General features: G+C 46.1%; 1 protein-coding gene across 1 annotated transcript in view; it reads right to left on the bottom strand.

Annotated features, from left to right (window-relative positions):
- Nucleotides 1–15,977, bottom strand: part of FRK (fyn related Src family tyrosine kinase) — a 166,398-nt gene that overhangs the window by 17,373 nt on the left and 133,048 nt on the right. The window contains exons 4-5 of the mRNA XM_075338332.1: nt 11,719–11,887; nt 4,433–4,591 (exon numbers count right to left, since the gene is read on the bottom strand). Of these exons, the coding sequence (XP_075194447.1) occupies nt 4,433–4,591; nt 11,719–11,887 (328 nt within the window). The remainder of the gene's footprint in view (nt 1–4,432; nt 4,592–11,718; nt 11,888–15,977) is intronic.

Below are 15,977 nucleotides of genomic sequence, written 5' to 3'. Positions count from 1 at the left end.
ATTCTTTATCCTGATGCAATGGTCAGGCTGTGTGTAGGAATAAATTGTGCATGGCCAAACAAGTAACACACAATAGGGAATGGGAGTGGGGAAGGCAGTCATTTCGGAGAGTGAGATATACAATAATCAATAATAATTATAATGTTGGAAGATGCCAGTACATAAAACATAGTGAATACCAAGCTCCCTATAAATTGATGTTAGACTTAAGACATGGAATTTTCACTCAGTTTTCAAGGTCTCATTCAGGCCTCAGTGATTTTTCTTTTATGTAAAAAAACAGTCCAATTTTCCTCAGAGTTTTTGATCAGATTTTCATTAGTGTTTGGTCAATGTGTCAGTTTTACCATCAGATGTCATGCGATGTTCAGCTTTGCACACACTTGGTGACATGGTGACATTACACACTGTTCATACTACAGAGTCAGACAAGCAACCCGAGGCTTCAGAATTCTTTAAGTAGTACTGGGCATTCATTGGTTGATTCAGGTTCACTGGTCTTCAGCCCTGCAGGAGTTAATTCCAGCAGACTGGTGAGCAGGAACTAGGAGTTCAGGTTCCCAATTGCCATGTGCAGCTGCCTCCTTCCAATTTAAGGTATGGGGTTTCTTCCAGTATGCATCAATAATAGCTGCTGCATAGCTCCAGCGATTCTGGTCTTAGTGGTGATCCTGTTTATGGTGATCTGTGGTGCAATTTTGAGTGGTGTGGAAGTTTGCATATTGTGCGTTTACTTCCTTCCCTTTTCTTTATTCCTCTATACGCATATTGTCTCTCCTTTCTGTTTGAGTGCGGTGTGTACAAGTTTTCGTTCTCCCTTGTCCATGTCATTTCTGTGGGGTTTTGTTATTGTGATTCTGGCCTGCTGGGGAGAGGGGGAGAAGGGTTAGGGCTCAGATAAGAGTCATTGTTATGCTGGGGGCTTGGACCTGGCTACCATCAAGCTTACCTCTGAGATAAGGGACAGTGCAGAGTCTAGAGTCTGAGGGCCAGCCTATGGGCCCCTGTTCCATCATTACATACCCTGTTACATCAGATTTTCATCAGTTTTTTTTTGTATGCAAATAAAAAAAAGTACTGGAGGTTTCTCAAGCTTCACCTATTGCACAGTAATATGTGGTAGTGCGGCACTCCAACAAAGTTAATGGTGCCTGGATAGGGTCCAACCCCTGTATCAATAAATTCAAAAATCCAGCACTCATATTGTCACGCTCCCCGGCTCCTCTGCCATGCACCCCGGCTCCCCTGCCATGCTCCCCGGCTCCCCTGCCTTGCTCACCGGCTCCCCTGCCATGCTTCCCCGCTCTCATGTCACGCTCCGTCGCTCCCGTGCCATGCTTCCCGGTCCCCCGCTCCACAGCCTCCATGCCCCATCACCTGCGGTCTCCAGGCAGCCCGGTCCCCGCTCCCGGCACCCGTCGGCAACGCTGAGCCAGCCCGGCACTCCTGCCTCCTGTGCACCGCTCCCTGCTCTGGCTTCTGGCACCCGGGCCTCGCGCATGCGCATTAGGGCGCGCGTGCGGTCATTGACCCTCTCTTAAAGGGCCAGTGTCCTCCAACAGGATATTGAAGAATCAGGTACAGGGTATATAGGGGGATCCTTTCCAAGTGGGCGGGGCCTGTTCTTCGTGTTTGCTAAGCTAGGAGTCAGGTCTCCCTGTGTCTTGTTCCATACTTACCTATCTCTCTTGTAGAGTCGCTCCTGTCTCGCCAACCGGTCCTGACGATTCCCGAACCCCGAACGGTGACTGTCTGCCATCTCGTCAGTCCATACCATCTCTGATCCCTGGATCCGTGTGGTGACCCACCTCCTCGCTCCGCTGGTTCCGGATTCTGCCTGACATCATTTCGGCCTCCGAACCTGAGCTCCATCACCCGGACTACCTTCAGAGACTCCGTGGTCCCAGGGACTTCTTCACTCCACTCCTCTGAACGGACTGTCCTTCTACCCGTAGTGCTCCGGCTACCGGGCACCTTGCCCTCGGTGAGGTGTTCAGCCCAGTGGATCCACCTCCTGGGCCTACCCGTCCACCTGGTCCTAACAGTAAGAACAGGCCATGGATCCCGCCGAAGCACTAGCGGCCCAGCTGGGCAACTTGCAGCAGGAACTCGGACGACAGCGCGACACCCAGTCCCACATGCTGGCCTTCATGTCCTCGGTGGATACCCGCCTGAACACGCTGCAAGCAACTGCCACGTCCCTGGCATCTCAGGCTTCTACAGCACAGTCCACGGCCGCAGTTCCCGTGGTGGCTTCCTCGGAAGCTTCTAAACTCCGCTTGGCCTCTCCACCCCGATATGCCGGAGATCCTAAGACCTGCAGAGGATTCTTGAATCAGTGTCCCTCCACTTTAAGCTGCTTCCGCACCTGTTTGCCTCCGACCAAGCCAAGGTGGCGTTTGTGATGTCCCATCTGGAGGGTGAGGCACTGGCCTGGATGAACCCCTTGTGGGAGAGGGAGGACCCTGTAACTGCTAACATCCAGGACTTCCTGCAGGCGTTTAGAACCACCTTTGACGAACCCGGACGTGCCGCCGCGTCCACCTCATCACTCCTCAGGCTACATCAGGGGACCTTGACGGTGGGCCAATATGCCATCCGCTTTTGCACCTTGGCCTCAGAATTGGGGTGGAACAATGAAGCCCTCACCGCCGCCTTCTGGGAAGGACTCTCTAGTCGTATTAAGGACGAGCTGGCAGGTCGCGATGTTCCTTCCACTCTGGATGCCCTAATTGCACTAGCCACCCGCGTTGACCTCCGTTTTCAGGAACGATCCAAAGAGGTGTCCCGCGAGAGACGTCCGATACGGCATTCCTCTCCTCCGTAGAAGCCCGTCGTACCTCAGTCGGCATCGTCTGGCATCTCTGTCCACGAACCCATGCAGATTGACCGTCTGAGGCAGTCCGAACAACGCTGAGCAGAACGGCTCGCTAAGGGTCTCTGCTTCTACTGCGGAGAGGGCACACACCTGCTACATTCCTGTCCAGAGAGGCCGGGAAACTCCAAAGCCTAGGGTTGGTAGGAGAGGCCACCCTAGGTGCTGGGACTCTCTCAGACCCGGTTACGTGGACTGTTCAAGTGACAACGGGAGAGACGCGGATCACGGCCGAGGCGTACCTCGATTCCGGGGCAGCAGGCAATTTCATCCAGCAGGCCACGGTGGACAAGTACCAGGTGCCGGTTACTCCACTCGACAAACCCCTTGTGATTACCTCTGTAGATGGGAGACCCCTCTCTGACACCATCTCGTGGATCACTAAGCCAGTAGAACTACGTATCGGTGCCCTGCACACCGAGAACATCACTCTCTACGTCCTCCCACACATGTCTCATCAAATCCTGCTGGGACTCCCCTGGTTACGGACACACGACCACCAACGATATTATGAAAAGGAGAGACGTGTCAACCATCAACGATTTTTGCCATTTTTGCAATCGTTGATCGTCGCTCCTATCTGTCACACGCTGCGATGTGGCTAACGACGTCGGATGTGCGTCACAAACACCGTGACCCCAACGATATATCGTTAGCGATGTCGCAACGTGTAAAGCACCCTGTAGACTTGTGTTAACCATTGTCATCTGTGATACTGGAAAAAATCAGACATGTTTCTGTGTATTTTACATAGCCACATGTCCATGTAAAAACATGGACAAGTGAATAGCACCAAAGGTTATAATAGGTACGTGTGGTATATGTGAAAATAATTAAGATGATGAACTGTTGTATGTTTCCAAAAATGTATAAAACATTGGGAAGTCTAATTTGGTCCAAGTTGTTTGTGTCCATAAGTACAGTACATAAAAACCCATTGTGTAGAGCACCCATAGCAGGTGAGAGACTGTCAGTCTGGTGCCTACTATGCCTTTGTTGTTTTCTAATTATATTTTACTGTGGAGGAATAAATTCTGTATTTTATCAGCAGGAGATTATCGCTATCTGACTAGCTGTCTTGCTTGCTGGTTCAACCATGCACCCAGCACTGATTAGCAGCTCTCTGTCACTACACAATGTACCAAGAAAACTGACACACAGAGGTGTTTTTTTCCTGGGGTTACAATCCAAGCTCTGCTAAATCTGCAGCAAAGAAAACGGTTTTTCTCACAAATACTGCATCCAGTAAACTAAGTGACACATCATTGGAATCCCAGTGTGAGCCCCTACATCATGCTGCTGTCAAATTATATAGTAAAGTCTGTTGATAGATTTCATGCATCTTAATGATTCAGGAGTGTCAGACTGGTAGTATGCGTCACCGTGAACCTTTCCACAAATTTTACTTTGGAACAAAATTTTAGCGCCCAAAATTTTATGACTTTTCAAAGCTTTTCACCCAGAATTCTACTGGAAAAGCTTTGATGAATTGGGAACTGTGTACATTTAATTCAGAATCACATTTGTGAAAGCCATACAATTTGAATTATTTCTTACTTTGTAGATATGATAGTAAGCTGCCATGTCTCATGAGCTCCGTTATAATATAGACTGGTTCTTCCAAACTGCACACTGCATATAACTGGATAAGCCTTGGATGTCTGAGACTCTTCATAAGTTGTGCTTCCCTTAAAAAGTCTTGGGGATTCATCGAACCTAAGGTACATAAAAATGAAAACATAATCAGATCGTTTAAGCCTGTTACTAAGTATTAGACAACTGCATCTAAAAAAATAACTCATCTCCTACATCTGTACCCTAAGGAAAATTGGTGCTGATCTTAAACCCATATTCCACAGGGACCACAGACTGAAAGTAATATTCCCAGAATTACCACTTCTCTCCTACAAACAGCCCCCGAACTTAAGGAATCTCCTTGTTAGAAGTGTCCTCTCATCACCATCAGAGACGGGCACATTTCCCTGTAATGGTAAGAAATGCAAGAGCTGTACCCACATTTTACCAACAAATACGGTCCACATAGCCAACACAAATCAGGACTACAAGATCATGGATTTCTTTTCATGTACATCCTCCAATGTGGTATACATGATAAAGTGCACAAGATGCCCTGGAGGAACATATATTGGGGAAACTAAACAAAAACTACAAACAAGGATGAATCTACACAGGCACACAATAAAAAATGAACTGGACACGCCTGTGGGTAAACATGTCTCTAGACTGGGACACAGTATGACAGATTTAAAAGTATCAATACTGAAAGGTCATTTTAAGGATGACAGAGAGAGAAAAATTTGGGAATGTAAACTGATAAGGATGTTTGGATCCTTAACAAAAGGACTCAATTTAACATCTGGTTTTATGACTCACTACATGGACACACTTCACACCTCCACCAGAAGAACCTCAGAAGTGATCTGAACAGACCACTTCCACCTCATCTGCATTTCTAAGAAAAAAATTAATTTGATTTCCTTGGCTTATCTTTTAGGAGGCATCATCTTTCCATGTCCTGCTGTAACATTCATTTAAATGTTGTGTTTGGTCTCAGTAATTCATTTGTAATTTGCCAGAAGAAGGAGCCTTGGTGCTCTGAAAGCTTGCTAATAAAATTTTTCTGGTTAGCCTATAAAGGTATCACTCCTAAAATACTTTTGTCATTCTTGGGACATAGTATTTCAATTACCCTAAAAGGAGGATGCCATTTTATCTATTCAAGAATACCAGTCCAGCAGAGGAATATTTTATGTCTATTCTAAAGAAAAAAATAATCAGACCGAAAATGAAATGATATTCTTCTTAGGTGTCAATTGTATACTATTTATGCTATTCATGACATATGCTTTTTAAAGCCACCAAAACTAAATCACAATGTGGCTAATGCCCAGTGCCTCCCAATCATTCATGCTTCCATGGAAAGTTGGTTGTATACCTAGTATGTAACCCCTGTATCTCTAATAATCCACTAGGAAATGTCAGGCATGAAAGTGTTTAGCTTAGCGTCTTACATTGAAATGGAATCTGTCATCAGGTTTTTGCCACCTAATCTGAGACCTTGATTTCAGCGCTGTGTCACTTACTGGGACATTTGGTATAGATTTGATAAAATAACTGTTTTATCAACAGGACATTATCGCTAGAGGCACGGACAACATTAGGGGGAGGGGGAAAACTGGTCAATTGGCCAAGGCCCCCACACCCTTGGGGGCCCCCAGTGTCTGCAGCAGGAGCTACATTGATAATAGCATTATCAGTGTAGCTTCCCATATGGAGACTGCTTCAGGATCTTTGGTGACATGACAACAATGGGATTGCTCATGTCACCGTGATGTCACCACAAGTCCTGTACTCTGTTGGAGTTGGAAGAACTGAACAGGAGATGCACTGGTGGCAAGTCCTCTATTGTCTGTGTGTGTGTGTGTGTGTGTGTGTGTGTGTGTGTGTGTGTGTATCTCTGTGTTTGTATTTATCTACTGTGTTGTCTCTTTATGTGTGTCTAGAATGCGTGGGCTCCTGGTAGGCATATAATAGTGAAGACATCAGAATATAAGGGTTCCTGGTAGGTACATATTAGCGACATCATCAGAATGTATGGGATCCTGGTGGTATATATTAGTGAGGACATGAGAATGAATGGGCTTCTGGGAGTATATCTTAGTGAAGACATCAGACTGTATGGGCTGCTGATTGGTATATATTACTGAACACTTCATAATGTATGGGCTCTTGGTAGGTATATATTAGTGAACACATCACAATCTATGGGCTCCTGGTGGTATATATCGGTAAAGATATCAGAATGTATGGGCTCCTAGAGGTATATATTAGTGAAGACATCTGAATGCATTGGCTCCTGGTATATATTGTTGAAGATATCAGAATTTGTGGGCTCCTGGTAGGTATATATTAGAGAAGAAGACATCAGAATACATGAGCTCCTGGTAGGCATATATTAGTAAAAACATCAGAATGTATGGGATCCTGGTAGTTTATATTAGTGAAGACATTAGAATGTATGGCCTCATAGTAGGTATATATGTGTAACTCTGTATATGATCTTTGTATGCATAAGTCTGTATGAAGATGCTCTTTGTATGCACATATGTCTATGTATGCACAAGTGCATCTCAATAAATTAGAGTATCATAAATAAGTTCATTTATTTCAGTAATTCAATACAAAAAATGAAACACGTACATTATATAGAGTCATTACAAACAGAGTGATCTATTTCAAGGGTTTATTTCTGTTAATGTTGATGATTATGGCTTACAGACAATGAAAACCCAAGAGTCATTATCTCAGAAAATTAGAATAATTACGACAAAACACCTGCAAAGGCTTCCTAAGCATTTAAAATGGTCCCTTAGTCTGGTTCAGTAGGCTATACAACCGTGGGGAAGACTGCTGACTTTACAAATGTCCAGAAGGCAGTTATTGACACACTCCACAAGGAGGGTAACCCACAAAAGGTAATTGCTAAAGAAGCTAGTTGTTCACAGAGTGCTGTATCTAAGCATATTAATGGAATGTTGAGTGGAAGGATAAAGTGTGTTAGCCAAAGCACAAGAAACCGAAATAACCTCAGCCTTGATGGGATTGCTAAGAAAAAGCCATTCAAACATTATGGGAGAGATTCACAAGGAGTGGACTGCTGCTGGAGTCAGTGCTTCAAGAGCCACCACACACAGAAGTATCCAGGACATGGGCTACAACTGTCACATTCTTTGTGTCAAGCCACTCATGACCAATAGACAATGCGAGAAGCGTCTTACCTGGGCCAAGGAGAAAAAGAACTGGACTGTTGCTCAGTGGTCTAAAGTGTTGTGTCCAGATGAAAGTAAATTTTTCATTTCATTTAGAAATCAAGGTCCCAGAGTCTGTAGGAAGAGTGGAGAGGCCGTAATCCAAGCTGCTTGAGGTCTAGTGTGAAGTTTCCACAATCAGTTATGGTTTGGGGAGACATATCATCTGCTGGTGTAGGTCCACTGTGTTTTATCAAGACCACAGTCAGCTCATCTGTCTACCAGGAAATTTTAGAGCACTTCATGATTCCCTTTGCTGATAAGTTTTTCGGAGATGGAAATTTCATTTTCCAGTAGGACTTGGCAACTTTCTACACTGCCAAAAGTACCGATACCTGGTTTAATAACCAAAGTATCACTGTGTTTGATTGGCCAACAAACTCACTTGACCTAAAAACCCATAGAGAATCTATGGAGTATTGTCAAGAGGAAGATAAGAGACACTAGACCCAACAATGCAGATGAGCTGAAGGCTGCTATCAAAGCAACCTGGGCGTCCATAACACCTCAGCAGCAGCAATCCATGCAAAAGGAGCCCCGACCAAGTATTGAGTGCATTTACTGTACATACTTTTCAGAGGGCCAACATTTGTCAATTTAAGATCATTTTTTCAGTTGATCTTATATAATTTTTGGGTTTTTATCGGCTGTAAACCATAAACATTAACATTAACAGAAATAAACACTTGAATTAGATCACTCTGTGTGTAAGGACTCTATATAATATATGTGTTTCCCTTTTTCTATTAAATTACTGAAATAAGTTAACTTTTTGATGATATTCTAATTTAGTGAGATGCACCTGTATTTGCTCTGTGCATACAATTGTCTGTAAAATTATCAAAGAGAAAAGTCGGGCACTGCAGCCTAGGTTGCCAGGCAGTGGAGCCGTACTCACAGTTCTGGAGCAATCAGCTGTTTTCTGGACGTCATGTGTTCCTGGGCTTGTCTGTATGTATGTGCTCTGTGCATACATTTGTGTGTATGTGTGTGTATGTGCTCAGTGCATACATGCGTGTGTGCTATGTGTGTGTATGCATATGTGTGTGTACCATGCACTGTCTGTATCATACACTGTATGTATTTAGTAGTCATTTATAAATCCCTGCTCTACAGAAAGAGTTCATAGGTGTAAAAAGGTAGAAAATCGTTCAACTGATTAGCAAAATGCTGCTCATTCATAGAGTGATTGGGTTGTTTATGGTGGAACAAAAATCATTGTTCTCAGCATCATATTGCCCGGTTTAAACTCTAGATGTGCTGCTGATAGCATGATTCTGCATGGGAACAGATTGATCTATTACACTGCACAACTCCACGATATCAAGACTGCATATTCCAAATCTGAAGTCGGAATTGTTGTAACATGTCAGGAAATTTTGTTATGCATAAGGTTGCCCAAATTAATTAAGCACTTGGAAAGAATTTAATAATTTTGTACAGAACAAGTTTTACTCCAACCTGATCTACATCAAAGTTTTCGTAGCAAACAGTATAAGCAAATGTAATGGAATAACAACATTTCAAAAAGCCTCATATTCCAGTGTAAAATTCTTAATTAAGCAAGGCCTGGTACTGTTAAAAGTACTTCAGGCATCTGCTTTTGTGCTTGTCATATTTGCCCATTGCAAAATCCAGCATTAGTTCCTCATCATGTTGGCAATCCAGCGGCCTTGAAATCTGTTCTCCATTGTAGAAATATCTTTATATAACCTCCTCCCATGTTCGTCACTTATGTGTCTCAAATTGGGTGGTAAAGAAGCAAGATGGGAATGTAAAGCCCGCTACACACGCTTCAATATATCTCACAATCCGTCGTTGGGGTCAAGTTGTAAGTGACGCACATCCGGCATCGTTTGTGAGGTATCTGCGTGTGACATCTACGTGCGATCAGGATTGAACGCAAAACCGTTGATCGCAAACACATCGTATCTTTGTCTAGAATTGAGCGTTTTGTTGCACGAACCTAGTCAATTGTAACGTGTGACATCCCTCATACGATTTTGGTGTCTGATGCTATGTGCGCAGGTGTGCGCTCTGCACCGCAGCTTAAAAAAGGTCTGCTTCAGAGCGCAGCTGAAAAGCTGCGTTCTGAAGTGCCTCACAGTGTCTGTCATTCACTAATCACAGTCAGTCGGTCACAATCTCTGCCCCTCACTCTCTGTCCATGTCAGTCTACCCCCCTCTCTCATATACTCACCGATCCCCGATCCCCGTCGCTGCACGGCGTTCACACTGCTCCGGCGGCTTTTACTGTTTTGAAAAAGCCGGCCGCCCATTAAACAATCTCGTATTCCCTGCTATCCCCGCCCACCGGCGCCTATGATTGGTTACAGTGAGACACGCCCCCACGCTGAGTGACAGGTGTCACACTGCACCCAATCACAGCAGCCGGTGGGCGTGTCTATACTGTGTAGTGAAATAAATAATTAAATAATTTAAAAAAACGGCGTGCGGTCCCCCCCAATTTTAAAACCAGCCAGATAAAGCCATACGGCTGAAGGCTGGTATTCTCAGGATGGGGAGCTCCACGTTATGGGGAGCCCCCCAGCCTAACAATATCAGCCAACAGCCGCCCAGAATTGCCGCATGCATTAGATGCGACAGTTCTGGGACTGTACCCGGCTCTTCCCGATTTGCCCTGGTGCGTTGGCAAATCGGGGTAATAAGGAGTTATTGGCAGCCCATAGCTGCCAATAAGTCCTAGATTAATCATGTCAGTCGTCTATGAGACACCTTCCATGATTAATCTGTAAATTACAGTAAATAAACACACACACCCGAAAAAATCATTTATTAGGAATAAAAAACACAAACATATACCCTGGTTAACCACTTTAATCAGCCCCAAAAAGCCCTCCTTGTCCGGCGTAACCCAGGATGCTCCAGCGTTGCTTCCAGCGCTGCTGCATGGAGGTGACCGGAGCTGCAGAATACACAGCCGCTCCTGTCACATCCACACAGCAACTGAAGACAGCCGCGCGATCAGCTGAGCTGTCACTGAGGTTACCCGCGGCCACCGCTGGATCCAGTGACAGCAGGTAACCTCAGGCCTTAGGCATGTTGTTTACTAGTTCAGCATAGCTTTTCGCTCATCTTTTCCCAAGGAAGATTTGCACTACTAGCATAAATGCATCCCAAGTTGTAAGATCCGGAGGGTTAAGTCTTAAGCGGGCTTTACACGCTACGACATCGCTAATGCGGAGTCGTTGGGGTCACGGAATTCGTGACGCACATCCGGCCGCATTAGCGATGCCGTTGCGTGTGACATCGATAAGCGATTTTGCATCGTTGCAAAAACGTGCAAAATCGCTAATCGGCGACACGGGGGTCCATTCTCAAATCTCGTTACTGCAGCAGTAACGAGGTTGTTCCTCGTTCCTGCGGCAGCACACATCGCTGCGTGTGACGCCGCAGGAACGAGGAAGCTCTCCCTACCTGCCTCCCGGCCGCTATGCGGAAGGAAGGAGGTGGGCGGGATGTTACGTCCCGCTCATCTCCGCCCCTCCGCTGCTATTGGGCGGCGGTTCAGTGACGTTTCAGTGACGTCGCTGTGACGCCGCACGGACCGCCCCCTTAGAAAGGAGGCGGTTTGCCGGTCACAGCGACGTCGCCGGACAGGTAAGTATGTGTGACGGCTGTGGGCGATGTTGTGCGGCACGGGCAGCGATTTGCCCGTGTCGCGCAACAGATGGGGGCGGGTACCCACACTAGCGATATCGGGACCGATATCGCAGTGTGTAAAGTAGCCTTTAGTCTGAATTTGTCTCCATGCATTAGAATGATGATTTCGGGGTCAATAAAAATTCCAGCCTTTATTTTAGCCTCAGTTTTCAGTGTGCTAAACGTCTCCTTCGAATACTGGAAACCATTTCCATCACGATCAATTGCAGCTACAATTTTTTTATTAAACCAAGTATAATGTGAAGTGGTGAAAGCTAAACTTGAAGTGGATCGACCAGTGATTTGTGCTGTACATTGTACTGACCAACTGTGTGCTCTACTTCTACATACCTGTTTTTAGGGTTTTAATAGCTACTGATATGGTATTGTTCCACAATCCTTCCCACACTTCTCCGAACTGACCCTGTCCCAGCTTCTTCAAAAACTTCAAAGAATTCCGGTCAATTTCCCAGTGATCTGCAGTTTGGTAACACAAGTCAGGAGGAAGAGGAACTTCATTCTGGTTTAAATAAAAAAGAGCAAATATATAAATAAATATATATACACTGAGTCTTGGATGAATGGCACAACAATGATCCTCAGAACCTTGTCTCAGTATGTTTTGTGCATCCAAAATACTATCAATAAAATGTACCTGTGTTCGTTGTTCATAACATATGCCTACCTATACTATAGCACCATAAGCACCATGCGCCTCTTGATTCACAACGTTGTCATCAGCAAACCGCTCACCCAAAGGATGGTATGCATGCAGTCTGCCATCTGCCCTATACATTGAAACCGGAATTCATTCATGAAGAGAACACCTCTACAACAAGCCAGAAGCCAACAATGTGAGCATTTGCCCACTCAACTCTGTTACGACGACGAACTGTGGCCAAGTAGACACTCCTATGAAAACAACGACCATGCAGATGAGCTTTCTGAGATGGTTTCTGACAGTCAATTCACGGCAACTGCTCTGGTGGACATTCCTGCAGTCAACAGGCGAATTGCACGCTCCCTCAAAACTTGCCACATCTGTGGCATTGTGCTATGTGATAAAATTGCAGATTTTAGAGTTGTCTTATATTGTGGTCACCCTGAGGCACACATCCGTAAATATATATATAGTGAGTACGGACAGTATTCAGACCCCTTTAATTTTTTTCACTCTTTGTTTCATTGTAGCCATTTGGTGAAGTAAAAAAAAAGTTTTTTCTCATTAATGTACACTCAGCACCCCATTTTGAAAGAAAAAAACAGAAATGTAGAAATTTTTGCAAATGTATTAAACAAGAAAAACTGAAATATCACATGGTCATAGGTATTCAGACCCTTTGCTCATTATTGAGTAGAAGCCCCTTTTGAGCTAGTACAGCCATGGGTCTTCTTCGGAATGATGCAACAAGTTTTTCTCACCTGGATTTGGGGATCCTCTGCTATTCTTCCTTGCAAATCCATTCCAGTTCCGTCAGGTTGGGTGGTGAACATTGGTGGACTGCCATTTTCAGGTCTCTCTAGAGATGCTCAATTGTGTTTAGGTCAGGGCTCTGGCTGGGCCAGTCGAGAATGGTCACAGAGTTGTTCTGAAGCCACTCCTTTGTTATTTTAGCTGTGTGCTTATGGTCATTGTCTTGTTGGAAGGTGAACCTTTGGCCAAGTCTAAGGTCCAGAGCACTCTGGAAGAGGTTTTCTTCCAGGATATCTCTGTACTTGGCCGCGTTCATCTTTCCTTCAATTGCAGTCAGTTGTTCTGTCCCTGTAGCTGAAAAACACCCCCATAGTATGATGCTGCCACCACCATGTTTCACTGTTGGGATTGTATTGGGCAGGTGATAAGCAGTGCCTGGTTTTCTCCACACATACCGCTTAGATTTATCACCAAAAAGTTCTATCTTTGTCTCATCAAACCAGGGAATCTTATTTCTCATAGTCCGAGAGTCCTGGAAAGGGTTCCGTGGGGCAACTCTGCCATAAAGGCCCGACTGTAGTGATAGCTGACTTTCTGCAACTTTCTCCCATTTACCTACTGCATATCTGGAACTCAACCACAGTGATCTTGGGGTTCTTCTTCTTTACCTCTCTCTCCAAAGCTCTTCACCCACAATTGCTCAGTTTGGCTGGACGGCCAGGTCTATAAAGAGTTCTGGTGGTCCCAAACGTTTCCCATTAAAGGAATATGGAGGGGACTGTGCTCTTAGACACCTTGTGTACTGCAGAAATTCTTTTGTAACCTTGACCAGATCTGTGTCTTGCCACAATTCTGTCTCTGAGCTCCTTGGGCAGTTCCTTTGACCTCCTGATTCTCATTTGGTCTGACATGCACTGTGAGCTGTGAGGTCTTATATTGACAGGTGTGTGACTTTCCAATTCATGTCCTATCAGTTTAATTGCACACAGCTGGACTCCAATGAAGGAGTAGAACCATCTCAAGGAGGATCACAAGGAAATGGACATGTGACTTTAATATGAGTGTCTGAGCAAAGCGTCTGAATACTTATGGCCAAGTGATATTTCTATTTTTCTTTTTTTAAAAAATTGCAAAAATGTCTACATTTCTGGGGTTTTTTGTCAAGATGGGGTGCAGAGTGTACATTAATGAGAAAACAATGATCTCTTTTGAATTTACCAAATGGCTGCAATGAAACAAAGAGTGAAAAGTTTAAAGGGGTCTGAATACTTTCCACAACCCTATGCATATATATATATATATATATATATATATATATATATATATATATATACATACAGTACAGACCAAGAGTTTGGACACACCTTCTCATTCAAAGAGTTTTCTTTATTTTCATGAGTCTGAAAATTGTAGATTCACATTGGAGGCACCAAAATTATGAATTAACACATGTGGAATGTGTCGCGAGCGGAGGAGGGGACGCTGCGCTCTCCCACTGCTCGGGTCCGGCAGCTGCTGCTGCTGCTCGGCGGTGGCTCGAGCGGTGGGCCGGATCCCAGGGATTCGAGCGGCGTTCCTCTCCCGTGAGTGAAAAGGGGTAGGGATTGATTGGATGGTGGATTTGAGTATTGTCCGTGACGCCACCCACGGTTGTGGTGATATTGGTGACACCACCGCTGCTCTGGACGGGGATCCCGGGAGCGGTGACAGGGAGCAGCTTTGTTGTTAGTTCTCCCCTCCGTGGGTAGGGGGTTGGTTATCCCAGGGCCTGGTGATGGGGGAAGGGATGGATGGCAGGCGGGTTACGGGGCCTGGTGAGGTGCAGGGTCGCAAGGGCAGCACTGTACCGCACGACACGGTGGTACTCACACAGCCAATGATGAGGACACAGTTCTTGGTAAAACACACGGCTGGATGGACGGGTCCCACAGACGGCTGCGGTGGTTTCTGCTCCCGGCAGGTTGATGGTGACTGCCTTTCCCTGCACCTATGTACGGTAGATGGTTACAATGGGTTCCCACCGGTAACCCGCTCCCCAGCTTGGATATGGGCTGGAGGAGCCCCTTTTTGCCCGCAGGCTCTGGCCCTGGAAAACGGTTGCCTTGGCGGTGGCGGTGTCTCCCTCTCACGGTTGGGCTGTTGCCTTTTGTCGGGACTTGGCTGCTGGGGAACCCAGGAGGTTCCCTTCGCTGACGGATTCGACAAATTCATGGCGACTCCTAGCCTTGTCAGGGTCCGTAAACCCCTGCCAGATGGTGCTGACTTCTCTTTGTGTACCGGTCCGATACCGCCGGGCCACCGTCCGTCCACGGTCCTTACGGTAAACTCCGATAGGTCACTCCTGCAGACGGTCACCACCGTCTGCCAACCTTGCTGTACCGCCCGGGCCACACACCCGGACGCTGTCAGTTAGTTGCTCCACTACCACTTCACTTCCTTCCACTCTCACCTCCAAAACTGAACTCTTTACTTTTCCCGCCTCCAGGACTGTGAACTCCTCAATGGGCGGGACCAACCGCCTGGCCCACCCCCCTGGTGTGGACATCAGCCCCTGGAGGAAGGCAACAAGGGTTTTGTGTCTGACTTCGGTGTGCCTGACCGGGAGTGTGGGGTGTGTTGTGTTGTTCTCTGTGGCCCCTGGCTTGTCCAGGGCGCCACATTCCCCCTTAGTTAAATGCAGACCGTCCGCGGGCTGCCAGTCCATCACCGGTTTTATTTTCACAACTGAAAAATAGAAAAGGTAAAACGGTAACACATTACAATTATATTAACATCTTCCCACATCGGGAGGTACTCTTACTTAAACGTTACGGTTACGGCTTCCGCTCTCTCCCACCCAAGCAACCTGGCCCTGATGCTGCCCCTAAGCAACAGGCAGCACCCCTTGACCCCAGTCCAGCACAAGTTGCCCGAGCGGGTTCTGTCCTTTTCAGGGGACCCACATCCATGGGGAACCCCTGAAACCCCCAGAGGATTGCCACCGGTTGCAGTAGTGGCTGGGCCCCAGCCTGCTCCACTGCGGGCCCTTTCTCCAATCTGCCTCTCCGGAGGCGGTCACAGTAAAGCCAACAAACATTTTTATTTACAAGCCACCAAGTTTGTGGTTGCCCTGCTAGTTCTCGGGCTTGTCCATAAGGAGTCCCTTATGCAACTCTTGTAGACAGTCCCCACGGGGACAACGGTGCCGGCAACGACC

This window comes from Anomaloglossus baeobatrachus, chromosome 3 (genome assembly GCF_048569485.1).
Source record: "Anomaloglossus baeobatrachus isolate aAnoBae1 chromosome 3, aAnoBae1.hap1, whole genome shotgun sequence".
In the NCBI taxonomy this organism is placed as follows: Eukaryota; Metazoa; Chordata; class Amphibia; order Anura; family Aromobatidae; genus Anomaloglossus; species Anomaloglossus baeobatrachus.
This window is presented reverse-complemented; position numbering and strand designations above follow the sequence as displayed.